Source organism: Podospora pseudopauciseta, chromosome 1 (assembly GCF_035222475.1).
Source record: "Podospora pseudopauciseta strain CBS 411.78 chromosome 1, whole genome shotgun sequence".
Lineage (NCBI taxonomy): Eukaryota > Fungi > Ascomycota > Sordariomycetes > Sordariales > Podosporaceae > Podospora > Podospora pseudopauciseta.
Genome location: NC_085892.1, coordinates 5,744,579 through 5,771,393, shown reverse-complemented (window position 1 = coordinate 5,771,393; position 26,815 = coordinate 5,744,579). Strand labels below are relative to the sequence as shown.

The 26,815-nt window shown below is 52.3% G+C and overlaps 8 protein-coding genes across 8 annotated transcripts; 2 read left to right on the top strand and 6 right to left on the bottom strand.

Moving 5' to 3' along the window:
- Window positions 1–2,755: 2,755 nt before the first annotated feature.
- Window positions 2,756–4,180, top strand: QC763_115930 (uncharacterized protein; the record flags this gene model as incomplete). The annotated part of the gene is made up of 1 exon (XM_062908167.1): window positions 2,756–4,180. The coding sequence occupies one exon, from the start codon at window positions 2,756–2,758 to the stop codon at window positions 4,178–4,180; it is 1,425 nt and encodes a 474-aa protein (XP_062771214.1).
- Window positions 4,181–4,534: 354 nt separating this feature from the next.
- QC763_115920 (uncharacterized protein) lies at window positions 4,535–6,417 on the bottom strand (the record flags this gene model as incomplete). Its single annotated transcript, XM_062908166.1, has 2 exons — window positions 4,535–6,274; window positions 6,325–6,417. The coding sequence occupies 2 exons, from the start codon at window positions 6,415–6,417 to the stop codon at window positions 4,565–4,567; spliced, it is 1,803 nt and encodes a 600-aa protein (XP_062771213.1). The 3' UTR covers window positions 4,535–4,564.
- A 1,524-nt stretch (window positions 6,418–7,941) lies between these two features.
- Window positions 7,942–10,857, bottom strand: QC763_115910 (uncharacterized protein; the record flags this gene model as incomplete). The annotated part of the gene is made up of 4 exons (XM_062908165.1): window positions 7,942–8,889; window positions 9,031–9,826; window positions 10,026–10,398; window positions 10,731–10,857. The coding sequence occupies 4 exons, from the start codon at window positions 10,855–10,857 to the stop codon at window positions 8,692–8,694; spliced, it is 1,494 nt and encodes a 497-aa protein (XP_062771212.1). The 3' UTR covers window positions 7,942–8,691.
- A 911-nt stretch (window positions 10,858–11,768) lies between these two features.
- QC763_0018670 (uncharacterized protein) lies at window positions 11,769–12,156 on the bottom strand (the record flags this gene model as incomplete). The annotated part of the gene is made up of 2 exons (XM_062905361.1): window positions 11,769–11,801; window positions 11,938–12,156. The coding sequence occupies 2 exons, from the start codon at window positions 12,154–12,156 to the stop codon at window positions 11,769–11,771; spliced, it is 252 nt and encodes an 83-aa protein (XP_062771211.1).
- Window positions 12,157–12,469: 313 nt separating this feature from the next.
- On the bottom strand, window positions 12,470–15,788 carry QC763_115900 (uncharacterized protein; the record flags this gene model as incomplete). Its single annotated transcript, XM_062908164.1, has 4 exons — window positions 14,998–15,788; window positions 13,755–14,923; window positions 13,275–13,688; window positions 12,470–13,208 (listed from the first exon to the last, which is right to left on the bottom strand). Exons 1-4 carry the CDS (start codon window positions 15,229–15,231, stop codon window positions 12,470–12,472), a joined length of 2,556 nt encoding a protein of 851 aa, XP_062771210.1. The 5' UTR covers window positions 15,232–15,788.
- An 897-nt stretch (window positions 15,789–16,685) lies between these two features.
- QC763_115890 (uncharacterized protein) lies at window positions 16,686–18,784 on the bottom strand. Its single transcript, XM_062908163.1, has 3 exons — window positions 18,439–18,784; window positions 17,331–18,286; window positions 16,686–17,272 (listed from the first exon to the last, which is right to left on the bottom strand). The coding sequence occupies exons 1-3, from the start codon at window positions 18,542–18,544 to the stop codon at window positions 16,880–16,882; spliced, it is 1,455 nt and encodes a 484-aa protein (XP_062771209.1). The 5' UTR covers window positions 18,545–18,784; the 3' UTR covers window positions 16,686–16,879.
- A 143-nt stretch (window positions 18,785–18,927) lies between these two features.
- On the top strand, window positions 18,928–21,246 carry IWS1 (Transcription factor iws1). The gene is made up of 3 exons (XM_062908162.1): window positions 18,928–20,030; window positions 20,096–20,574; window positions 20,632–21,246. The coding sequence occupies exons 1-3, from the start codon at window positions 19,512–19,514 to the stop codon at window positions 20,921–20,923; spliced, it is 1,290 nt and encodes a 429-aa protein (XP_062771208.1). The 5' UTR covers window positions 18,928–19,511; the 3' UTR covers window positions 20,924–21,246.
- Window positions 21,247–22,248: 1,002 nt separating this feature from the next.
- SKY1 (serine/threonine protein kinase, CMGC) lies at window positions 22,249–26,625 on the bottom strand. The gene is given in 6 exon segments (XM_062908161.1): window positions 22,249–22,754; window positions 22,813–23,147; window positions 23,207–23,994; window positions 24,810–24,912; window positions 24,922–25,154; window positions 25,511–26,625. Coding segments are annotated over 5 exon segments (1,722 nt in total). The 5' UTR covers window positions 24,977–25,154; window positions 25,511–26,625; the 3' UTR covers window positions 22,249–22,313.
- Between the last annotated feature and the right edge of the window lie 190 nt (window positions 26,626–26,815).

Below are 26,815 nucleotides of genomic sequence, written 5' to 3'. Positions count from 1 at the left end.
CGCGAGTATAGATAGCTAACCAACGTAGGTGTCCTTGACTACCAGGCACCTTGATCATGGGTTGGCCAACTAAAGCTGGTTGAAGAATTTCAGAGCTTAAGTCTCAAGAGAAAGCACTGAACACCAGTTCGTCTATCTAGATACGTAGGTATTAGGCTACTAGTCAGTAACAAGCTAAATTCCTCTACAAAGCACATGGATACTTTAATATAAAACCGGGCAGCTCTCACGAAGCTGAGGTCGAACTAAGTCAACACCAGTAACTCATCCTTGTAGCTAACGTAATCGCAAGATAAATAAAGGTGGAAAAAAAAAGGTTTGCGGGCTAACCTGGGTTTCTCTGCAACATATCCTTCCCCTCCAATTGCAAGCCGCTCTTTTCTCCTTCTCCCAACACCCCGTTACACAAATCCTCGCTCCAAAAGCACCCATACACCCTCCCGGCTTACCCCTTCCAGTATCCAGCTCACATTCTACATACGTGTCACACCCAACCGCCACCACCACCTCTTCTCCCACTGAGACAAGCGCGCGCCCAACCAACAGAAAACACCATACCTTATTACTTGACATCAAATAGAACAGTCCAGCCCCATCACATGAATTCCCGAACAGACACTGGCATATCAGCAAATCCACCCCTGCTCACCCTTGTCACACATCACATCATCTTGGAGTCAACCCTGCCGTCAGCCGGGCCAAAAAAGATAGGTACCCAGAAAAAAATCAACCGAGTTCCCCACGTTACACAAACACACCACATCTACCTTACCTTCCCTGTCCACCGTAAAAAACCATGTCGTGCTGATATCTGCTTCAGTCACGACCCACCGTCATTCTCACCCTTTTTCCATCTGCCGGTGTCTAACATCCGAAAGCAACCAAAAGGAAAAAGTCACACAACACTGTAAGGTAGGGTATCAACCAATGTCTGATCCTTACATCAATCACGCAAGCACACATCAGCAACAGGAAAAAGAGAATGATGAGCATAATACCGCCCTCCTTTACAACCCTCCAGACCCAAAACACCGAATGACACCTGCCAACCACCACCACCGTCCTCCTCTACGCCGTTGCATATGTACAGCAACAACAAACAGCATAACACGCATACGCGGTACACTCGCCGGGTTGCAGTCAAGCAGAGTCTGTGCAGGCGGAACGGGCGGGGCGGCGTCCGCGGTGCCGCCCTCCTTACCTTCCTCCTCGGCACCGGCCGCGCATCGAACCAGATCGAGAAAACCTGGCGTAACTTGGAAAAACCCGAAGACTTGGTGTGTGGGAGAAGATATATCGTATATATGCCGGGTTGGATTGGGCTTTGACTTTGCCTGAAATAAGCCCGTCCCGCCATGATCTAAGTTGAATTGAATGCTTTGATTTCCTTCTCGGCTCATACAAAGCTCTTTTATGGTTGATGTTACGAGTCGTGTCATCTTTTTCGATTTCAGCAACTTCTGCAAAAGTGTGAGATTCAATTGACGTCCGGCCCGGCTTTTGTCTCGGCATCTTTCCTTCTCCAATCAACCCCATCTTCGCCCAGGAATATCATCGTACGGCACAGCGGGAGAGGAGCAAAACACGAGCAGTTGTGGGGGCGGGGCTATCCAAGCATGGGGGGTAGTGATGTGAAAATGAGTGGGAGAGACATTTTGTTTGGTCAATAAATGTCTGAAATGGAGTGTTTGACCGCTCTCTGGATTCCATGGCTCTCACTGTGCCGAGTCTGTGTGTGGGTCGGCCATCGTGGCCATCTGCTGCAAGATGGCGAACTCATCGTTGCTCTTATCGGCGACGACCCACGAATCCCACACGAACTCGTCATAGGTGAGTGCAGACCTGCGGTGTGAGAAGAGAAAGGGGGGACTACTCCTACCAAGAAGCAATGTGAATGGCGTTATGGGGGTCTCAACCGAGCGCGCAACAAATGACACCTTGTACGACAGGGAACAGCGCTCGACTTGAGGTGCAAAAGTGGGAGTCTAGTGATGTATCAAGCATGCACGGGGTCATGCAGCCCCCCTGTCTGCAGACTCTTGGTGTTTTCGTGCTTATTGAAACACCCGAAAAAGGCCAAGGCCGTCCGGATCCAAAGGACCTCTTGTCTTGATTGTAGCCAACGGCACACTCCAATGCGCCATGGCCTGCCGGGAATTCCCTCAATCTGGAGAAGTACACCGCTGTCATTAGGTACCAACAGTCATGGATTATGAATAAGAGGGGGGCCAGAGATGACTTGTCACTTTACCTACCGAGCTGTCCAGTCGGGCTCGAGTTGTTGGTAGTTTTCGGTTTGTCTAGGCGTTTATTCAATTATTGGGGTGACACGGGGCTTCCAGGTACTTGTGGGACATCAACTCCCCACGTTTTCTTGCGGCATGCTGACTCGCATTACATGTTCTTCGCCCCGAACTCGGGTTTTTGGGTACTTGGAGGGAGAGCGTTGGATCTTATCTTGATTCGTGAGGCTCGCCGCAGCTCCCTTTGGTAAGATTCGTTGACCTGTCATACCGGCTAGTTGCTCTGCTGACGCCCAATGTCCCGAAGTGTTCTCTTGTCTGAATGTTGCCAGAATATTAGAGTGCCAGGTTTTGCTGTTGTGACCTAGAAAGTATTCTGTCGAGGTGGCTCTCCTTTCTCTGTTGATGCCAGAAGCTTCGCAACCAAGGAATGCGGATGGGCATGAGGGTGACTGAAGTACCAAATATCCTGTGTTCAGCCAAAATATCAATTCAATTTGCTGCCAGATCAGATGAGACGGCAGTTCGGTGCCATGGGTAGTTGGCCTGTGGATCTGCCCACGCCCACTGTGGTTGTGGAGCAAGAACTTAAGACGCGCGGTATCTGGGCCTTCTTGAGGTGCTTCTGTCGAGCCGTGAAAGGAACCCCAAACTCGGAGAGAATCCCTTACGTTTTCAACCATCACACCGGTCACCATTACCACGACAGCCCCAAGTTGGACATCGAGGTGGAGAACGATGAGTCTGAGGACAGACTGGAAGACGTCACTCTGGCGGTTGAGCTCAAGTATCTCTACCCGCTCCTGATTCCGGGGTGTTCTGATCCCGAGCCAAACGATCCGCGACCTCTCCAGACGGCGTTGTATCCTGGCGACAAGCCCGCAAGTCAACAGCAGGTTTTGGCCCTCTTGGCCCAAACAATCAAAGAGACGGGAGAGAACGCCATCACCAAAGCCGAGATTGAGGAAGGAGGCCAGAAGGAAAGCGAGTTCTGGGCGTCGGCATGGATCGTGAAGAAAGCCGGGTCCCCGGAGCCTTTGGAGAAGGAAAAGTTGCTGAAAGGATATACTTGGGCGTCGGCCGAGATTTGCTCACCCAAAATGCTGGCTAACGACCGCCAAACCCGCCACCGTGTTCAAAGGGTTCTAAAGGCGTTGATGTCGAAACACCGGCTGGTTATCAACGGAAGTTGTGATACGCACTGCCATCTCGGACGCATCGATGACCAACCCTACTCTCTGTCGACACTGAAGAGACTCGCAACCATCCTTTGGGTATCTGAACCCACCCTCCGCAGCACCAGGGACCCCAAGTCTCCCAATTATGACAACGTTTACTCGTGGGGATTCGAGCTCGTGAAGCACAGTCGGCTGGCCAGGAGTCTCGACGGGTTGGAAGGCCTTCTCACCCGCCAGGCCGTCGCCCGACAGGCACATGACATCTCCGATAGGCAGATCGTCCGAGCAATATGCGGGCAAAAGACTGTCTCGGCAAAGGAACTGGCTGCCTTTCGGGAGATTTGGAGTAAAACCTCCCACGAAGAGCTCGGAAAGCTGCTTTCTGGCGACACTCGAATGCACCGACGATTGGGCTTCAACTTCAGCGCTTTTGGCCTTGAGGACGAACGGGCAAGAACCAATCCGAGAACAATAGAATTTCGTTTCATGGAAGGATCCACCAGCATCGATATGGTGTTGGGATGGCTCACAATTGGCGCTACCATTGTCGAGGTTTCGGCGTGCAAGTCGGATGGTCGCTTCGAGGTCACGCTGGGTCGATTACTGCAGAAGTCACGAGAGAGCCAGCGGGTGACGGTGGTTGGGCAGGAGACGCGGGGAGAGCGCTTGGGGCGGGATTTTGCTCAGTTGATGGAAGACTTGGGCGTGTCGCACGACCTCTCCCGTAGCTTTGTAGAGAAGATCACACGGGAGAATTAGAGGAAATTGCCTGCATTGTGTCACCCCAAAGCAGTGCAACTGAAGGATAGATGGGATGGAAAGACGGTGGCATTCACAGTGCATCAGTGAGCGTTTCAACTGAGCATTGCTTTTTTCAAGAGTAGACACCTCATTCATGTTAGGGCTTGGATCTTGCTCGTACCTTTCCTGTCTTTGCCTCCTATTCAGTTTTGATATCCCACATTATCATTCAGCAAGCATCACATGGCTATCACACGAGCAGTAGACGTCAGAGAAGCTACGGGGACTTGCACAGTGTTACTGTCAAAGGCATCTTTGTTGAATATGCCCCGAACCCCTCGAATCTTCCCTTATGTACCCGTTTTCATATGTTTCCCACGTCCTGCCCGTCTCCCTTCCTTGTTACCTCCCCTTCCCCTCCTTGATGATAATCTCCGCCGCCTTCTCCGCAATCCCATACACCACCGTCTGCGGATGCGCCGATATCTGGACCGGAATCACACTCGCATCCACAACCCTCAGGTTCTCCGTTCCATACACCACCAGCTTCGGATCCACCACCCCGCCGTCCTTCTTCGGCAGCATCGCCGCAGTGCACATGGGATGGAAAATGATCCCCATATTCCGCAACAAATACGCCCTCCACTCAGCATCCGTCTTGACCACATCCAGCCCGGGTTCATATTCGCTCACCACCACCGACTTGAGCGGCTCCGTCTGGAAGATCTTCCTCGCAAACTTCAACGCGTGAATCAATCCCTGGATGTCATATTCGTTGTTGAGAAACTTTGGATCAATAATTGGGCTCCCAAGGGTGGCGTTGGCAGGGTCGATATGCACGCTCCCTGTTGCGAGGGGGTGCATGAGGCCGACGATGATGGCCATAAAGCCTTTTCCATTCAAGGGGGATCCAACAGGGGGGTATCCCTTATTGCCAAAATACCGAGAGGTAAAGATCATCTCGATTTGGGGGATCTTGGGGTCGGAAAGCTGCTCTAGCTTCCACTTGTGGCCAACATCTTTCGACCCAGCGAGAACAGAGCGGGCCAGGGCGACCTGGGCGTTGTCACCACCAATGATCTGCTTCCAGTTGGCGAACAGTATTGAAAAGCGAGCGTCGTCGAACCAAGAGGACAGGTTGTTGAGGCGGCGGTTCCATTGTTCTTCTCTGTAAGTTGAGTTATAGTTGACTCGGTCACCGGTAATGAAGTCGTCTCGAACTTGATAGCTGATCGACACCAGGAGGTGCTCTTGATAGTTCTCCCCAACTCCAGGGAGGTCGATGAGCTGTTTGATTTTGGCGGCTTTGAGAATGTCACTCCCGCCAATACCTGACAACTCGAGAAGGTTTGGCGACTGTATAGATCCCGCAGACAAGATAACCTCCTTGCGGGCTGTGATGACGGTCCCGTCAGTAAGGGTAACACCAGTTGCCCGCTGAAGCTTGCCGCTTTTCTTCAAGTTGACCTTGGCGACGCGAGTTTCGGTCAAGACCACCAGGTTTGATTTTGCCTTGGGAAGATACTCATTCGCGCTGTAGGACCGGTTGTAGGACGTCGGGTTCACATTGGTAGGCTGGTACCCGATGCCGATGGGATTCCCCTGGATCGAGTCCGAGTTCAGTGGGATACCATGGAGACTCGAAACTGCGGGGGCAACAGCATTCAGGAAAGGCGCCTGCTGTCGATTGTACAGCGCATATATCGGACCCTTGGTCCCTGAGCCAGGCGGTCCACCCACAAACGTCTCGGCCTTCTCCATAGCCGCCTCCATCTCCTTCCAGCCCCATCCCGGATTGCCCAACTCCTTCCACTTCTCAATCTCCCTCGCCGCCGGACGGTCCCAAGTGAGCAAGTTCAGGGCGGACGAGCCACCAAGTACTTTACCACGGGGGTTGAAAACAACCCGATTGTTCAAGGCTTTCTGGGGTACAGTCGGAAAGTACCAGTCATACTTTCCTCCGATCGTGCTCCCTTTCAAACCAGGAACGTTGATGCCATCCTCATGCAGGCCAGAAGGCCCAGCCTCGACAACAACTATTTTGGCATTGGGCAAACCAAGACTCAACCTAGTAGCAAGAGCAAGGCCCGCCGTACCACCTCCCACAATAACCTGTCATAAATCAGTCAGAGGTCTTCCAAGCAACACGGTGAAACACTCACATAATCATACGTACTACCACCCGGCGCCTGAGCTCCAACCCCCACAATCCTCGCCACAAGCAGCTGAACAGAACACAGCAGCAACTTCGCCATCTTGTTCAAATGAGCCTTGAAGAGCCCCCTTACACCTTTTTTCATGCTCCCAAAAAGTCCGAGACTATCACTACTTATATACACCTCTCCGAAACCATCAAAATTCAACAACCCCTGCCATCCACAAATAGCCTCCCATCCACCACCACGACGCCCACCCAATAATTCCTCCCCGAGTCGGGACAATCGGTTGGCTAATATCAACCCACTGCACAGTAAGCACACACACACATAGCTCTATGCCTATCGGCTTGTACCAACCCGGCAGGCAATCCCAAACCTACCTTACCTGCGCCAAGCGAATAAAACGCATGGTGTAAAGTTTGGTTGGGCGAATCGCGACAGTTCCCCTTTTGTTTTCCCGCTTTTTAAAAACGGGTCGCTTACATGTACGTTTTTCCTTGGGCCGTTTTGTTGTTGTTCTAGCAACGCCATGCGTGATGTATATTGTGTGGCGTGGTTAGATTGGGAGAAAACCGGTATGACTTGGGTCTGGACCACCCCGGGGATCGGGGTGAAGGTATGGACCGTGTCTTGGTATGCTTTGTCATGCTTCTTGACGATGAGGCCGGATGGTATGTGTGAGGTACCGGGAGCTGTGAAGATCTTTTGCAGGTCGGGTTGGGGGTTAGAGGCGAGTCCATGATTGATAACTCGGGGGGTTGAAAACTCCGAGTTACTAAGTTGTTGATGGGAATAGTTGTAATAACGCGGGCTGATTTCTAATAACTCTGTTCGACGCGGGGTATTTTTGAAAAGAAATGTGTGACGCAGATTGGTGAGTGTGTGCAGTGACGTTATTGTGCGAGTGTAGGGAAGGAGCAACCATACCAGCTATACTCCCTTCCTAACAGCTTATCAATGAACCAAAACAAAAGTTGAGATGAAAATCCAGTTTACCAGTTAGAAATATCATCAGCAATGTGACATTTTGCTAGTAGCATCACGCAAGATATTCAACTACATGACCACATCTTCAGAAACAACCCTTACACACCGAATATCCAACCTGGTAGCTTAAAAGCCACATGTCACCTCTAAGACCAGCACATTTCAGGCACTATCCAACTTATCCAGCTCTACAATTTACTTTTCTCTAAAACCGAATCACCAACAACCAACCTAGTCCCCCCAACTTCCCTACCCAACACCACCAGACTTTGCCTTACCCCACCCCCCCATATCCCAGACCCGCGCTTGATTCAGCCTACCCTTCCCACTTCCACTTCCTAACACCGTTTTATTACAACGGGGTTTGCGGAGCTCTGCGGAGCCGCCAAAACACCCCCCTCCACCCCCGGCCTTTACCTTCTTCTCCAGAACCACCGCCAAAACCCACCGCGCCCCGGCAGACAAGGCAGATCTGTCGATCACATGCTTCTGGGCAACGGTCAAACTGTGGATTCCTCCCCAAATTAGCAAAGTCCGCCCAGTTGATGAATATCGGTACCGGAGTGTTGGAACGGTTCCGAGATTGGGACATGGTATACACAATCTATCCGTCCCATCATACTCCTTGTGGCCCCGGGATCCATCCAGTATTGCAGCATGGAAAAAAGACAAAGGTGACAGATTCGAGAATTTTATTCTCCCCAAGTCCGAAACCTCTCCGTTACCTTGCTTTCCAGGTTCCCAAGGGGGGGCACACACCATGCTTTGGGAACCGGAGCAAATATATAATACAAAAAAACATCCCCTGCCCCCCCTTTCCAGTCCTCTCTCTCAACCCCACAACCCTCTCCTCTCGCCATCCCGGTCAGACTTTTACATCTCCCGTACTCAATAATGGAACGCCTAATCTCCAAATGGAACAAATCCAGAAACTTTCACCACCTCCGCACACCCTTTTCCCAACCGCTTATGCCTCCATCGCAAAATTCACCTTGCTTGCTTGCTTGACCTCCGCCCATTTCCCTCCAATGCCTTGCCTTCCTTCCTGTCCAACCCATGTCGTATATAAACCCAAATGGTCCAAAATCCAAAACAAAAAACACCAGAAAAAAAGAGAACAACCTAATCGACAGGTAAATGGTTCCAAAAGTGTGCGAAAAAAAAATGATGTAGTAATGACAGGCCCGCAAAATTGGGGGTATAAGAAGAGAAATGTTCAGAAGGGTATTCGAGGAATGAAGAAAAACAGCTGCCCAGAATAACGCCTTGCTTGTTTTCAAGCACCGTGTCCAAATCCGGGGGTTTCCAAACAAAGAAAAAGGTTTTTGTGATGTAGCGGGGAAAAAAAAACAGTGCTGTGATATGAAGAGCGACTTGGAAAAATCACTGCGGTGGTCCTTGATGTGTACCTGGATGCTGTGTCGTCTGCCACCATGTCGTCCCCGACCCGTCGTCTACCATCGTCCCCACCATGCTACTCCAGTCGTCGTATAAATTGATCGCGTTAATCTGCGGCAGGAACTGTGGCTGGTGTTCTTGCGGCGATAGTTGCTGCTGCCGCTGCTGTAATAATTGCTGTTGCTGTTGTTGCTGTTGTTGCTGTTGTTGCTGTTGTTGCTGTTGTTGCTGTTGTTGCTGTTGTTGTTGTTGTTGTTGTTGTTGTTGTTGTTGTTGTTGCTGTGCAATATCACTCATGCTGTGCCCCTGAATGTGCGGGTGCACATGTGTAAGCGTCAAGTCGTAAAATCCTCCAGACGCCGTAGTTTCCAGTTGAATCCCCAGCAGGTTGCGAGGTTGAGGTTCCGGCGCTGCAGTAAGAAACGGGTTGTTAATCAGCTTTTGAGAAGGTAATTGTGGTGGTTGTGGCAGCGGCTGTTGTTGCGGTGTTGGTGTGCTAAACATATGAGGCTTCGAATACGATGCATCCAGTGAAGGAGCCATGCTTCGCTGCTTCTTCAAGACATGCTGTACAGAACTACTGTCGTATGCAGGTGGTGGCCCGTCAGACCCCCCCGAGGGCTGCGGCGAGGACATGTGCTTGTTTGACAAAAGTGTCTGAGTTGAAGCAGAGGACTTCAGCTTCGGGGGCTCCGAAATAGGCCGTGACGCCATGTCGGTGGGAGACATGCCGCCAGGCTGCAGTACCTCATGCCGGAATCGAATCTTCGCCTGGTCGTGGGCGAGTCGTGCAAGAAATCTCGGGTCGTCGTTACTTTCGTTAAAGAATTCGAGTAAATCCTGGAGTTTGCCGGGGCTTTCACCCTCCAGGAAGCCGGGCGCATTGCCAGTCACCTTGGCATCCCATTCCAGCATTGGCTGCTGATCGCGTGGTAAATGACCGTAGAGTGCAGCATTGAGCTCCTTCCATGCATTGCTGATCGAAGGTTGGTGAAGTAGGCCGTAGATTACGAGTGAGTGGTTCCAGTGTCCCTTGTTGCATCCATCCTCATAATGGCGGGCGACATGGTCGAAATACCGATCGCGGCTGGCAAGAAAACCTCCGCAAAATCCGCAGGCCCTGAAAACAGCACGTCAGTGGTCCGTTCTGGTCCGCTTCACTGACCAGATCGAGTGTTCAACTCTGGCCGCCATGTTGGCAGCCTTATTTGGGGGCGGGCAGCTGAGCAAGGATCGGGACAGAAATCCTGCTGCTTACCCCACCTTCAGAAACATTGAAGGCGCAGAAATAAGAAAGCAAAATGAAGGACGGAACTTACCATGCTGTTTTGCGCTGTGTGTAGCGCACCACCCGATCCGCGTGCGGGCATGTCGTGCAGCCGTGGGCGTTCTTGTGGTGCTGATTGAACGTATTGGCTCCCCAGAAGATCCGATTGCAGTTGGGACACGGATAGCGCTTATATCTCTCGTGGAACTCATCCTCGTGTCTTTTCCAGTCAAACTTGCGCTGGAAAGCAACGTCACAAAAGGTGCACCAGTATGCGCCTTGCGGTTTGGAAGTGCCCCGGTTGTTGCTCTTTACGGGCGGCGCAGGCGGCGTGGGAAGCGGCGCAATCTCCTGTCCTCCTGCGGCTTGAGACGAGACGGAGCTCATGGTGGTTGCCGTCGATAGTATGCTGGCCCTCCCAGAAGCTGATGACTGCGAGCTCGAGGTAGTCGATATCGACAGCCGTGTGCCATGATGGTAACCAAAGTTGTGCTGCATCATTTTGCCCGGAATGATTGGCTGGTTCACCTGCGACGGCAACTGTGGTGAAGGAAGCGCCTGTTGCTGCTGTAATTGTGGGTGTGGCTGTTGCTGTTGTTGCTGTTGTTGCTGTTGGTGGAGCTGCTGTTGCGATTGTTGAGAGTAGCCGCCCATCTCCATCCCCACAGGCGCCACGGTGGTGGCTCCAGTCCCAGTTGATGACCCTATTCTCACGTTAACACTCGCAATCAACCGCCAACTTGGCGCGACAACATACCATCGCCATAGTTTTCCAGAAGAGCCCGCAAAAGAGCCTCGCGGGGTAATCCACAGTCGGTCAGGGCTTGGACGTGAAGACGAGCCGCGGCCAAGGTGTCGGCGGCCGGTTCCCCGAACGGATCCATCAAGAAAGATAATCAGATGAAAAAGCTGTAGCTAAGGCAGGAATTGAAACGTAAGGAAATAACTGAGCTCAGAAGGCAAGGAAAACAATTCGAATTGAAGACGCGTAAAGGTAAACGTGGGAAGAAGAGAAGCGGCCGGTCTACCAGGCCGTCATGGCAGCTGCCAATTGCAAGATTTCGCGAAAAGGAGGGAAAAAAAGGTGATCAAGCCGACAAGGCGCGCGTGCCTGGCGGGAGACTGGAGGATATAATACGAGGAGGGGATGAGCTTCGAGCTCTTGTCTTGTGTTGATAGGAATAGGGAAATCGGATGGTGCAACTCTAACCAACAAGACAGGGACCAGGGGGGTGGAATTGGTCTGGGCGGAGGCACCGACGCATCGGGGGAGCAACAAAATTGAAGCAGGAAGGGGGAAAAAATAACACTGTGAGAACAAGCAATGGCAACCACGCCAGTCAAGCAGCAAAAAGGACACCTCGAGCAGGCATTGGGCCGCACACCTGGCAGCGAAAAAAGAGACAGACAGGACAGGGTGCGGGAGATCGTAGGGCAGGTGCTCGCCCAAGCTTCTTCAGCAAAGACAAGCCTTTCTGATTGGGGAAGCGTTTGGAGGGGCTGACCACCTGAAACGACCCCCGGAGGCAACACCGCACCATGGAAGCTGCTGGTTCTGGCGTTTCGAAACACCAAGCCTGCAGCCTGTCATCCAATCACCACGCGTGTGGGGATGTTGGCTCCCCTCGTCCATTGTTTGCCCCTCGGGCCTCGCTTCCCCTCGACGACGACACTTATTAGAAGGGGGTTGCGAAGGGTTGTCCCGAGAGTCTCATATCTCTCCACACATCCATCCCATCATCACGCCCAGCATCGAGAACCTGCTGTCCCCCCTCAAGGCTCAAAGAGATTTTCATCAGACCCCAGACACCACGTGTAGGCAGGGGGGCTAAGGGGCTGCTAATGTGGGTGTAATAACGACAACGTCGCGGGCCCCTCCGGTGCCACCAAGCCTGGGCCCGATATCGTGGAAGAAGAAAAGAATGAAACTCGATCAACTTGGACCGGCCTGTGCATTGCCTTACCTCTAGACTTAAGCCACCTCCGAGCCAGCAGCTTCCTGTTGTGTGCTGACTCGGACAAGCTGCATCCGCCTCTTCTCTCCGTATCAGCTGTGAGCCGTGCCCCAGCAGCGGGTGGTGTTTCTTGGGAGCGAAAGACGACTGGATAACATCACCGAGCCTGCCGGCCAGCCCAAACCTTCCACCCGGAAGGAAGCGGGGAACGGTAGAGAATGGAACCATTATTTGCGGCTCTTAGGACTCCTAGGAATGGGTATGGACGGATCCACAGCAAAGACGGGAGAGGGACAGGCGATGTCTTGTTTCTCATATTTTGTTATTAGTGTATCGGGGTATCTTGTCGTAAGCCCAACGCTGTGCCATCCGGACATTTTGCCTTGAACGCCGCACAGCAATGACAACCGATGCTTCAAAATCCCACACAAGTTCCACAAGTCACGTCTGGACCATCCCATTTCCGTTGTTCGGACATACTGATCTCAAGCTCAAGAGGCCTTGTGACCTATGACTTATCAGCAAAGTCACAGGTGTGCTGTTACAGCAGCTCGAAGCCTGCCTCCTCCAATTCCTTCCCGCTGGCCAACATCGGACGGCCTTGCATTGGAAAGGGCCAGAACAGAGGATTCTCCATGCTACTGGATATACTCTCGGCGCCCGCCGGTTTGCCCTCTTGTCCCTTCCCTGTTCCGGGTGCCGTTCCGTCGCCTTCGCCCCACGTGCAGTTGAAGTCAGACTTGGCGAAGTTGGGGGCAAAAAAGTTGAGGCTGCTTGTTGATGGGCGAGTTGCTGAATCGATCATCTCTGGTTCCGCGCTCACATTCGCTTCCCCTTTAGCAACTTGTATGTCCACATTGATGTCCCACTTCTTGGCAAGAAACCGGAGAATGTTGAGAGCTTGTTCTGCAAAATGATGACATGGTGCCATCTCTGTCAGGTCAGCAATACCGCGGCTGAGCGCATCAGCAACACGGGGATCTATTTGTGCCGCTCTCTCGAGAGACTGGGTAGGATCGCCACCGGCCTTAGGGGCCCTGTTTCTCTCCTCTGACCGTGCCGCTCCAATGGCAAGGTGCATGATTGACGAGGTAAGTACAAAGTAGGGAACAAATGACGGTGTTCGTCTCAGCGTGTACAGCTGCGAGTATGAGCGCAGAAGGCCAGAAATGGCGTCTGATGCTTGGGAGCACACATCCCGGGGAGAGACCCCCGAGCCAATGATACGAAGCCTGATCAATGGCCGGAACAGAAGTAGAATGGCAAAATGGTAGTACATGCTGCCAAACAGAACCATATGAGCAAGAATCCAAAAGTTGACGCAAAAGACCAACAAGAAAACGTACTGGGCAAACAAGACCGCCGGGGTGAAGTTGTGGCCCAGGCGGAGAACCTCCGGTATTCGATCGTACCAGTCCAAATACTGCGTGTAAATAGCAAGCAGGTCTTTGCTGGTGAGTGGCCGCCCAGGGGAATGCATAATGTACAGGGATTGATGAACAAGCTCACTGAGCTCGCAGAAACATTTGTAGACCGACCGTACATTCGAGGGCTGCTCACACGACCTCTCGAGCGGTGTGCCTGATGTTGAGTTTAGCCTTCCATCGGTTGTTGGTGGTCCGGGTATGGTGATCCCCTTACCATCATCTGTATAGGGAATCCACAGAGAGGCCTCAATGTCGTCTATAATCGCGGGTTTTGGCGGGAGCCGTGGAAAGCAGGAGCATTGAGGCAGAGTTCCAGTCGCCAAAGACCATGCGCTGAATGTGACGTTAGTTTTCCTACAGGGGTGAAAAGCAAAACAACAAGTGGAAATGATTTCTTACTGGTCCAGGGCAAACGCCCCCCAGAATGTGGCTGCTTGGACAGCAGCCAGGTCGTCATCTTTGCCGTCGTCTTCCACACGATGAAGCCCCATCTCAATAGCCAGACGAATGCTCTGGCCAGCGTAATACCAACTTTCCGAGTCCCTCCCGCAGCTGGCCTCTCTGATGGACATTATTCCAAGGGCCTGGATGGTCGTTAAACTGTGGTGGTCAGTTTCCAGATGAAAAAGGCGCTGACACTCTTTGAAGAAGTGATCTCCAGATGTGTAGGGATCATCTGGGTTGGACCGAGTGTTTGGTTTGCTCGAGAATCTGCACCCAAGTGCAAGCAGCGCGTTCACAAGAATGGAGGAACAGAATCTTGGCCGGCCGTCGGTGAAATCCCGCAGAAAATGCTCCTTGCTCAGTGACGCAAAGGTGGGATATTCCCAGCAAAAGTACAGCGCCAGAAGATGCTGAACAAGGGCTGGGTCTGATGTTATGTTGGTCCATGTTGCCGTCGGGACCCGTATCCCTTCAAAGTCGGGAACCAAGACGCTATCCAGTCCCCGAAATCGAGCAGGATTAGGAGGAGCAGTGCCCTGGCTTTCAATCCACGACCCTACTCGGGAGTGGTGAGGCGGTCGAATTGTATCCGAAGAGCTCCAGTTCATTATCTCTGGGGCCGAATCACTGCGGGTAGTGTGGCTTTGGGTTGAAAAATGACCGCCCCAAGGACTCTGGTGGTCTTCAGGCTGAGTGCTATACGGGGCATGGCTGGACACCGGGCTAGCAGCATGGTACGCGGAAGATAACGGCATATAACCGGTCGACGGTCCAGCGGGAAACCCAGTCAGTCCGCGCGGAGGCACGCTGCCGTAGCCAACGCCCGCAGAGCCCATGATGCGACTGATGGGAGGAAGCGCGCCAGCCCCTTGCTGGGAGTGAAGACTATGCAGCCATTCGGACACGTCTTCCACACTTTGGCCATTTCGCAGCCGCTTGAGAACATCTTCCCAGTGGTCGCTTCGGGTGAGAGCCGTGAAGACCTTGTCGTTGCAGCGCTGCGCCTTCCGGAGCTGTTCTATTTCGTTTCGAAGGTTCTCCTTGGACTGTCGGACCGGGATCTCATATATACACTCCACGTCCTTCTGAGTTTTACATCGACCGCATGGTCTCTGTCCGTCGCACTAGGTGGTGACATCAACAGTCAGTTTAGGGGCCAGGACCTATAGGACGACGATTGTTAGTTGGAAGCACAAACCTTTGCACGCTTCTTGCGACATTCGGTGCAAGCATTCGGTGTCACAACCCCAAGACCTCTCCTCCTCTTGGACACGCCGGAGTGCTGAGAAGCAGGACCAACCGCCGAGACGGACGATGGAGTAGCAGCCGACGACGAACTATGGGCTGGCGCAGGGTTGATCCCACCGGGCGTGGGCGGTGGCAGCGAGGGCCCGGGGTGGCCACCGTCCGGGTCTTCGTCCATTGGATCCATGGCGACCCTCGTCTATGATTGTTGTCTCTCCGCCTCACGGAGCCAGCAAGGTAATATCTCTGGAAAGGCTACGGTAATGTGCGCCAACATGCTTAACAACTGGGAACACTAGTTGTGCAGATTCCGAGTGGCGGGGGCAGAGCTCTTGGACCATCGGACTGTGCAAGAGCGCGCGTCAAATGTGGACTGATGACTCCTACTTCTTCCAAGTTCCTATCGTATGGGTCGAGGGCTGTCCGGACAGGTCTGCGTCGTGAAGGAATCCCGTACGTGCTGGAACTGGACGGGTGAGAGGGAATGTGAGGAGGACATGTGGGAAATGCTCATGCCAGATAGGCCAGTTGGGGCAGTTCGAAGGGCTGGGTGGCTATGGGACGCCTCGTGGGGAAAATATAGAGAAGGGGAGTCGAAAGCCAAACTCAAACGACACGCAATGCGCGCTCGGGCTTGCCTGGGGCTCCTCGCAGTGCTGCGTCTTGTATGATGGCAATTTGGGCAGCTCGACGACCGCGTCCTTAAGAAACCGGCTGGCAAAGAGCTTGGATGGATCATGGTCGAAAATCCAGAATAATTAAAGGTCCAACCTTGAAAAGCGGCCCCACACCCCAGGGAGCTAGGACCACCATCCCACAAACATGTGGGGGTGACTATATCTTCTGTCAGGATCAACGTAAAGATGAAAGAGGTTTCTTGCATTATGATATCTACAGTGGCATACATGGCAATGATAGACCAATGCTGCCTCTGCATAGATTGTTTATATCCAAGTATGCATCATATCCAAATTACATAGCAATTGGCACGGCGGTTACGGTAAGATATCTGGTCCAAGCAAATCGTCCTGTTGCAGCCAGTCAGCGTCTGGAGTGACCTCAAAGCGACGCTGCATGTCAAAAATGAACCGCCCCTTTTTCTTGAAAATCGGTGATTAGCTGTCTTGCTTCCGGGTTCGCTGCTACATTCCGGAAACGGAACGGGGTTCGAGAAGAGAAATACACACTGGAATTACTGGCTCTGAAATATTGGTAAGAACTGCGCCTCAATGTCTCAAATCTTCTCGAATAGTAAGACGTCAGATCCAGGCTTTCGATATTGTGTGTAAGTGACGTTATGGGCAATCGTCATTTCAACCTCAATCTACCAATCGGGGTGCCAGCGAGTCCGGCCCGCTGTGGGACCTTCAACTTGGCATCATGTCAGCTCCCAGAATGGTGGGGATTAGTACACACCCATCGACTTGAAGCTAGACTTCAAGCTTTCAGAGTGCTGGTAAGCGGGCGCAAAAATCTGGAACTTCATAAGGACGGACATAGTCTCGACTAGGAAGCCTAGGAGGCGTGGATAGAGGCCGCATCCGGAGCCAGCATCCGAGCACAATGACTTGTCATAGAAGTGCATTGTATAAGGGACAGAATTAAATTATGTCGAATACCCCCACTAGAGCACGCCGGCTCAACGCCAACGTAACCAGTCCAACCAACCCACATACCAAGCCGACTCCGTGCTCCCAAAGTGCCTATGAAAGCAGAATAAGATGAGAACAAAAAGAGAATAAGTACATGCAGTGACACGGTCGTGGCAGCAATTGCCAGCACTTGTCAGAAACTCGATGGCGAAAATAAACAAAAGAAACCGGTGTGTTGTTCGTTCAGTAGTTCTTGCTGGGGCTCCTTTGTCTGAAACCCTTGGACGGACTTCTGTCTCTTTCTCGCTCCCTATCTCGGTACTCTTTGCTGGGACTCCTCCTCATTGACGGGGTTTGTGGCGGCATGATGGCTCTCATCATCGGGGTGCTATCGGTCTCTGTCTCTGTTTCTTCGCTGAGAAGTTGTTTCCGTACACTCTTGGGTGTCATACCGACAGGCGCCCAGAAAAAGCCATCCGACGAGACTGGAAGCATCGGAGCCATAGCTGGAGGTGACTGTAGTGGGGGCGCAGGTGCCGGTGCACGGGGATGTTGAAACGAGCCAGTGTCCCGAAGACGACCAAAGCCCATGTTGGTAGCAAGAAGGGTGGCGAGGAATATTGTAAGAAGGAAGGCCTGGTACCAACATGTTAGAGCACGTGGGCCCAGCAAAGCGAAAGCAACAGAAACTTACCCAGGTCTTGTAGGATATAACGCCAACAAACTCGTTGAGGATCTCAGCTACCTTGCGGACCGAGATATTGGTGGTTGCAATGCCGTGAGGGTCCTGTTGCATGCATATTTCCCATTGGGTACACACCGTTTCCATATAAGGTGCGCGAGTTGCCTTGGGCGAGCAAGCATTCTGGGTGAACTGCTCTGCACATTGCCTGATCTCCTGTTGCAATGCCGCTATAGCCTTGTCAGCCTCGCGCGATAAATCTGACCGCACTTGCTTGATCATTTCGAAGACAATGATGAATGCAAGGCACATGAGAAGGATATTTGCCCCAAGTTGCAACCACCTGGACAGAATAGCTGGCGCATTGGGGTTGTCGCTCAGAGTCGCGAGGAAGTTGCTCAACCAGCCTCGTTTCTTATCCCTCTTCTGTTTTGAACTCGTCACCAGCGCCTTGGAGCTCTCTGGAATATCGCTATCTGAGTCATCCGAGTCGTGGGCGAGGCGGGACCTCACACTGCCGACATCTTTGTCGCCGAAAAGCCTTTTCCTCTTCCTGACCTTATCACGAGCTCCAGACTTAGGGAGCTCCCCCTTTCCGGCAGTTCGATTCCGATCCAGGTTCCGGTTCCACATCAGTTTGATGGGTGAGGGGGTTGCAGCGGACTTCATCCCGATGTGTTCAATGTCTGGCGTATCGGCTGGCAAAATCGAAGTGTCGGTCATAGCGGGACTTGATTCGGCGTCAGAAACTTCGGACATTGGTACATCCTCGAAGCGTTTCTGCGGTGTGGTGAACGCTGGATTCCGAAACGCGGGGCCTGATGGTTTGTTCTGTAGCTGCGGTGAAAAGAATGAGGCATGTGGGGGGGCCGGGTGGTCTTGTTTGAGCGGTGAGCTCTTGCGCACCGCGCTCGCGAATGGGTCATTGCTGACTTTGCTGAATCGTGAGACGGGTGTTTCAAATGAAGCTATAGGGAAAGGCGCGCGGTCAGTTGATGCCATCGTGTTGACGCTGAAGGGCTTGTATAAAAAGGTGAAAATTGATGTGTTGGCATGTCGCCGGCAAGGTTATTATTGTTTTGCAGGCGGGGTAGTGCGAGAGCAATGGAGGAGAACTTACAGAGGGTGAACTTTTTGGGCAGAGCTGCGAAGGGACTGGAGGGGTCAATAGCATGCTTGCGTTCTGGCTCCCAGTCCATGAGGCCTTCCGTCCCTCGGTGATCCATGGTGCAAGATGCGGTCGCAGACAAGTGAAAACCGTTGGACAGTAAAACAGACTTCGTGTTGTGATCGCATAGAGTTTCGGGGCAGCCGGTGGAGTGTGGAGAGATGGGCGGTGCACTCTTTCACAATGTTTCTTGGGACGGGAGGTAGAGAGCTTGATGGAGGATTGCTGTTGTCAGTGGCAACCAATACAAAAGGAAGCCTGCGAATGTAAATACTGGCAAATAAGCTGGACTTTTCTGGAACGGCCCACATCAGGTCAGCCTTGGCCTGTTCCGTCTCCACCTCCAGCTGTGTCTTTCAACAGCGAAGGCTGTTCGTTATCCAGGTCCACGCCAAGGCTTACACCCACCAACCAACGCTCACAGTCATCTTAAAAACACACGGGCCATCTAAAATCTTCACAATGCCAAACTCAACAGCCTTTTTTTGAGCAGATAAATCGATATTGATCAATATAAATAGCGCTTTACGCTACACGCACTTCTCTCCCAATTTAAACCGTCTCTTTACGTTTAACCCCGATAAAGTTACGACTTTTGGCTGTTGAAAGTGTGGCAAGTGTTTGATGACTTGCAAGTGGAGACCGTGGGCCTGGATAACAACCACCCCAGCGAAGTCCCACGGGAAAACTCCGGCCGACTTGTTGCATGGTTCCCTGCGCCTGGGACGCCTTTCATCACGTCGGCCACTCTCAAAGTTGCCTGACTGTCGATAAACCGTGATCAGTTCGTCCACCTTTTTCCGAATCCAAGCACCATCGCCAGCATTTCCATCGTCGCCAGATTATCTATTACAAAGGCTCTTCCTGTGGTTTTTCGAAGATTATTTTTGATGCTTGACGCTTGCACCGAAAATTTGCCATCGCAAAAGACAAATCAACCATCGAACTTCCCTTCATTCAGCCTTGCCAATTCTTGACTGCGTCATTGCGACCGACTCCTTCCACACATCTCACAATACAGCACCATGTCTGACACTGGCTCTCCGCCCCAGGAGCGCAGGGATGACGCCTCCGTGGACTCGCACGATGGCGCCGGTGATGCGGGCAACGAGTCCGATGACATTCTTTCCGAAATCGACGAAGGCGAGTTCGAGCACTATGAACCCGACATGGAGAAGAGACAGACGTCCAACATTATCATCGACGAGAATATTACCAAGGGACTTAAAGCCAGCAGAAGGAAGATCACCGACAGCGAGACCAACAAGAAACCTAAAGAAGGCCGTAGGCCAAAGAAGCGGACAAGAGGAGAGGATGATGATGACCTGGATGCGAATGACATTATCGAGGATGGTGACCGTCGACCGCGCAAGGCGCGCGCAGGTGAATCGGGCCGCCGATCGGGCAAGAAGGAGGCTCCCAGGCAAGAAGAGATTCCAGAGGAGAATCTCACACCAGAGGAGAGGCGGCGTCGGGCACTCGAGCGTGCCATGGACGCCGCTCTCAAACCCACTACCAAACGGAGACGTAAGAAGGATGATATCGTATGTTTGCTTCTTGTTGACTTGGTGACGTCAGCCCTGTCTCTGTGTCTAACTCGCATGTCCAGGATCTTGAGGACGAAATCGATGAACAAATTGCCAATCTCAAAGTCGCCATGGAAAACGCCTGTGTGGCTGACAACAAAGCCCGTGAGGATGGCATTGCGGCCACCCACAAGCTTCAACTTCTCCCTCAAGTCACAGCGCTTCTCAACCGGACAGCCGTTCAAGATTCCATTCTCGACCCTGAAACCAATTTCCTCCAGGCTGTCAAATACTTCTTGGAGCCCCTGAACGACGGCAGTCTCCCCGCTTACAATATTCAGCGCGACATCTTCAACGCTCTCACCAAGCTTCCAGTCAACAAAGAGGTGCTTCTCAGCAGCGGCATTGGCAAGGTAGTTTACTTTTACACCAAAAGCAAGCGACCCGAGATTGGCATCAAGCGCATTGCAGAGCGTCTTGTGGGTGAATGGAGTCGTCCGATCCTGAAGAGGACTGATGATTACAAGAAACGCCAAATCGAGACTCGTGACTTTGACATTGCGTACGTATTCATCCAAATAGTCTATGTCAAAACACTACTAACGTTCTACTTAAACAGTGCGGCCAAAATGGCTCAGCGTCAAGAAACAGCGATGGGTAGCTCCCAGATTACGCTTACCCAGCGACCAGCCGGCAATAAATCCCGGTTCGAGCTCGAGCGCGAGAGACTTCTTGCGCCCGAGACCAAGACCAACCGCGCGCAACCTGCTGGTCTGCCTACCAGCTACACTATTGCTCCACGCAGCACATACGATGGGTCGGCTCGGTCGAGCGAACACAGGCCCATTGGTGCTGGTGGCATAGAGGCGTTTAGGAAGATGACGCAGAAGAATAAGGGGAGGAAGGCTTAGGCCGAGCGTCTGAAAGAGGTTGGCAGTGGGGGTGGTAAAGGCTGCAAAGGCGCGCATCTGCATTTTCAGCCTAGGTAGGTATGTGTCTACCACAGCATTCGGTGTTTTATTCCTTTTCCGCGAAGCAAATTGATAAAGGCGCGGCCGTTAGGATTCTGTGTATTCATGATAATGTAAAAAAAAAAAGTAAAAGCCAGGGACGGTAAAGGCAGAAGAACCACGGAAATTAGAACCTGTTGGGAGTTTGGAGAAGGTTGATCAGTCGGCGTTGCGACTTTTGAGATTGAACCGAGAGGAAGTAAATAATAATGCATTTATCCATCATGTCTTTTCTGCGTATCATGTGTGTGTGTGTGTGTGTGTGGTTCTTGGGAATGCTGTCTTTTTGTTGCTTACATGTTAGGGAAGCTTTGAGAAGTGTCCATCTCGAGGGTAGCTTCGCGTCACTTGTTCAGCGCGAGAGGGCATTTGCTGCCTTTTCTGGGTAGGCTCGTCGACGGTATGCTGCTGTGGTTTGTGGGTGATATAGAAGCTCTGTAATGGTGGTCTTTTTGCCTTCAACTTCACCAGGATCTAGGTAGGGTAGCACTCAAACATCTCAGTGTTTACTCCATCTCATATCCCCCACGCAAAAACAAAAATCGTTAATTTTGTTATACTCCCTCTCCCTCTCCCTCACCTCGCAAAACATACAAAGCTCCTTTTGCTACAACAAACGCCAAAAAAAATAATCCAGCGTATATATAAAGACTCCAGATAGACAAAACACCACATAATCAAAACCTTTGTTTCTGCATGTTGTATAAGGTAAGTAGTGTCTCAAAAACAGGGTCGTCATCTCTTCAATATAAACCGTTCTCTCATCTATCTAAACCCGCCCCGTCACCCTCCTTTCTTTCCCCTCCCTCCCTTCTTACCCAAAACAACAACAAGGCAACAAGGTATAAAACATCCCAAAACGAACGATTCATTTTTTGCCCTGCATGCATGCGCTTTGCTTGCCTTAGATCATCAACCGCAGAACCCATCATGACATGGAAGGAAGGGAGGGGACAGCAAAAAATAAAGACAAGAACAAAACAGAAAACAAAAGTAGTGTCAGAATCGCAAACAGAATTTCGCTGGAGTTTAAGGCCAAAAAACAACATCAAAAAACCAACAACATGACAGAATACACAACCACAACCCACCCCAGAGATAGAGAGAGAACGATCGACACTGATTTTTTCTTCAAACCCCGCTTGACAAAACCACATCCCCCCCGCCCCAAACCCCAGTTGGCTCCTTTGTATACTTATCCTCATGTATATCGACCACATCATCGTTCCCGCAACAAAAAAAAACAGCCCTGGTCATTATCGTCTTCTCGAGTGCTACCCAAAATCCGGCTCTACCGCTTTCTTACTTCCGTCGCCCAACCCTCTATTCCCTCTCCTCTGCTGCCAACCTCGACCCCCTCAATCTTGATCCCCTTCATCCCCGGTGTGTCCTCCAACCAGGGGTGGCTCGCCATCCCGCCAGCATTTGCTCTCTTTTCCGGCGTGAGTTCCAGCAGCGGGGTTAAAAAGTCGGCAATCTTCTTCGCGTCCTCTTCCTTAAAGTGGTACTTCTCCTTGAGTACGTCTGGAAGAGCCCAGTGGCGTAGCCTATGGATGTTGCGGAGCTCACCGCGCCTATTGAAGATCTCCTGTGACCACTTGCCCGAGAGGCACAGCGACTTTGGGAACTGGCCTAAAAGTTCAATAATCTGAGCGATATGGTCATCGTCTTTTCCATATTTGGTTCCCGACTGGGGATCAAATAGATAATCGCCCGTAATAAGCTCAAAGACCTGGTATAACCGTCAGTATGCTTTCACCATAACGCATGACACAGCACTCGCAACATACCATGGCCGCCATACTCCAGACATCTGTGCTAGCCCCCCACTTGGCGCCCAGAATGACTTCTGGGGATCGATATTGGCGAGTCTGGATGTCATTGGTGAAGTGATGATTGACCCAGCACGCATTGCCTAGATCCGCAATCTTGACACTAATAATGTCATACTGCATATCATCGGCCTTGCGCTTTTCACCTGCCGTTGACAGAGGCGTAGCTTTGTCCAACGAGATACCCGAGACTTCCTTAGTCAAGATATCAGCGGTTTTCTCTCGTTGGCCCTGCCTGTCCTCTCCGGTTTCCTTGTCCCGTTTAGGAGATGGCTCCTTTAATTTTGAGTCGGCTGCGTCATGGTTAGTGATTGGCGTGAATAACTGAGGTTCAAGGAGTGCTTGTGCTCACCATCATGAAGCATTTGGCCAAGGCTTGGCGCCCCAGGCGAGGGGAAAATCGAACCGCGATCGAAACTAGCGTTCAGCGGCGATGGTAAAGGCTGGCTGCCAGTAATAAGCGTCCTACGCCTCCGACGTCCATTCCTGTTGTTCTCCTTCTCGCCGGCGTCGGAGCTGACCACCTTTTGAACAATCTTCTCCACGTCCCCAATCTCAATCAAGACATTTTCGGGCTTCAAGTCGGTATGGATGATGCCGCATTCCCGGTGCAGGTAGTCGAGTCCCAAGAGAACTTGTTTAGTGATCTGCTTGACGAGTGGCATTGGGATGCCCCGGTGATTCCACTTCTTGATCAAACCAAGCAAGTTTTCGCCCAGCACCTCGAACACCATGCACACATGGGTACCGTTTGGCCCCTTGTGCTCGAACGAGTCCAGCAGACTAACGACATGTTTGCGACCTGGGTGGTTTGGGTTCGCTTGGACAATCTTGTTGAGAAGCTTGATCTCGTCGATGGCTGTCTCGGTGTAGTGGGCGGCAGATCTGACAACTTTGAGAGCGACGTGTTTGCCGGTAGTGGTGTCTCTTGATAGCCATACGGTCGAGAAGTGACCCCATCCTAGCTTGCGCACCACAATGTATTTCCCATCCTTGAACGACTCCCCAACCGTGACGGGATGGTAACCTCCTTTGCAGTAATCTTCGGAGTCTTCTTCATCCGCCGTGTTCTCGGCGGGGTCCTCCGGGGAGGAGACTGACGTGGGCGAACCCGACATTGCTGAAGCTAAATGAGCAGCCCTGTAGTGAAACACGTGTAAGCAGAGGGTCTACATGCCATGACAGCATCAACATGAACGGCAAGAAAGCAATCGCGCAATCTCAAAGAAGGTTGCGCAGCGCAGCAGAGCAGCAAAGGCAGTGGCGGGGTCGGGCGGGCACGCTGGCTGGGCGCGGGTCTGTTTGTGCACAGGTGCCGAACTTTCGGCGGCCCGATAATGGGGAAGGCGGGCTTTGTTACAAAAGGAAAAAGCGGGGACCTTGTCTTTAGCATCGTTTTCATCTCGAGGAGCGTTGGGCAAGGCGAGCGCTAGTGGAGACTGTCAAAATATCGGAGGCGTGCTGGTTGGTGTTGATACAGATTGACGACAACGGCAGCAGTTCGTCTGGCGGGCGGGTGGGAAAGGGAGTCGGAAGGCGGTAAGAGGGGGGTCGGAGGATGGTGCGACGATGCAAGACCTGTTTGCAGCTCACTAGAGCCACACACAGCACAACAAAATATTCGCGGGTCCAGTCCGTCCCTCGTCGCCTACCTACCCTGGGAGCTCCCGCCCACTCACCATGCGCCGCCCGCTTGTTCTGCGTGATGTCGCAGCGCCCAACGCATGGACGCTGTTACTGCTGCGCTTCCCCCTCTGCGACCCGCCTTGCCCGCACCCCGCCATCTCTAGACTTGCTGGGCGCAGCAGCCTGAACATCGACAGCACCCCATCCTCGGGCCATCGTCCCCGCCATCATCCAGTTCCCACCAGGGCGCCGGCATCATCTCCCGGTCGGGATGAAAAAACAAGAACAAGCGGAAAGCAACAGCTTGGGAGAAAATAAAATGCACGTACCCGGGTCCTTCAGTGGTGATGATGGGCTTCAGTCCGTCCTTCTTCCTCTTCTTGTTGAGCGCAGAGCTGCCGTTAGCGGCCGCAACATTCGCAGCAGTCGCAGCAGTCGCAGCTGATGATGGCCTTTGCGCCGTAGCATCCTTCGGTTGTTGTGATGATCCGTTCATTGTGTGGAATCGCGAAGCTCCCACTCGATAGCCAAGCCAAATAGTAGGCAAGAGGGTCGGTCGTTGGGCTGGCGGTTGGTTGGCACGGCAATGCTATTGCCTTGGGAGAACCAGAGGGTATTCGGGAGTTGAAGAGGGCCCCGATGATTTCAATACAGAAAGGATGTCGAATGTCTGTCTAAGAATGCCCTCTAGTTAGCTCTTTGCTGCCCAGAAGATTGGGTCATGAGAGGTTAATATGTTTGAAAAGTGATCCAACATCAGCGAGCGGGTCGTCTGGTAGGGAGAGAGCAGCTCAGGTGGCTAGGTCGCGGCAGAAAGCTTGATGCGCTTCTGACTGGTCTCTCGCCGGTCGGCTGGCTGGCGATGGGGGAAAGATGGTGGATGCTCATCGGCGGAGCAAAGCGACCATATGCCTCACAGCCAGCCCGGAAAAATGCAACCCCTCCCAGCAGCAGCAGCAGCAGCAGCAGCAGCAGCAGTGCAGCAGTGCAGCAGTGTCCCAATCCCAGCGCAAATCGAGGGTGAACCAACCTCATCAGCACAAGACCAGCACCTAGTCGATAGCTTAGTGCGGTTTTGCGGCTGGAACGCGACAGCTCTAGTCGAGGTGTTTGTTGCGTGTCTGTATGATTGTCGATGGCGGCGGGCTGGTTTCGGGCGCGGGGCCGGGTTGGATTGAGGCGGGCTGACAGGGCAATGGGTCGTCGGGGGAGGGGAGGCTTGGAATGAGGGGCAATTCGGGGCTGTTGGGCATACCTTTTTTCAAGGCTCAGGGTGCAGGCATAAGAAGTTGATGGAAACCTACTGTAGACGAAAGGATGGGCTCCAGTGTGTGGTAAAAATCCTGATTAGGACGTCATCGACGGGAAAACGGCGCCTCGGGTTGTGTATGCCGTGCGCGCGCTGCTGCACTGTGATGTAGGTTTGCGATGGAAGATGCCCTGATGTGATGGCTGGCCCAGAAAACTCAACAAGAGTCCAGTTGGTGGTGGCCCTGACAGTCGGGTAGATGGTGGAGCAGTCTCTGGAGCAAATGAATAATTGGTTGGTGCTCAGAATGAGTTACTTGGATGACGATTCTTGAGAGCAGAGTTGAGCAAACAAGAGCAACATGAAGCGAGTCTTTGAGCTGAGGTGTTTCGGGTAGGCAATGGAAACTGGAAGCACCCCTTGACCGAGGAATCTTGGGAGGCTGACAGACCTGGAAACCCCTCGATTGCGTCTGGCAACTGGATGCGAACTTGCGATCGGTGCGATTGAGAAAACTTGGCACGAGCTCACTGCCGCCAACTTGAAACTTTCCTTCTGGGCCAGTTGTTCCGGCAACGTGTGATACCTTCGCACACCCTTTTCCAGCTCCTAAGCAACTCTCACTTTTGACACAGGTCACGTTAATTATCATGATATCGGCCAACTGCGCAACTGGAGACTTTTTGAACAACAATTTGGAGTTCTTATCGAGGGGAACCTTGCCTTCTTTGACATCATAGCCAGGCTTGTGCCTGAACAGGGGTTGCAGATAGTGGAGAAGCTCGTGGCAGTTGATGTCGGCCATCCAAGAGGTGAGTTTGCAGCGAGTTTTCTTATCTCGTCAGTTTCTCGGTCCAGATCAAACGACTGTACGAAAACACGTATGTGGTGTTCGCCATCTTCAAGAACGAAGTGTTTGTGCTGCCAAACGACCCCCCATTTATTCGTCTGAGGTATATGTATGCTGCTACCCCTTGCCAAGGCTCGATTATGTGCAGGTACAGTTACACCAAGACGATCCAACTCTTCCAAACCAGTCCATGGACAATCCATATCGTCACATCACTTGTCCATTTCCTGAGTGGC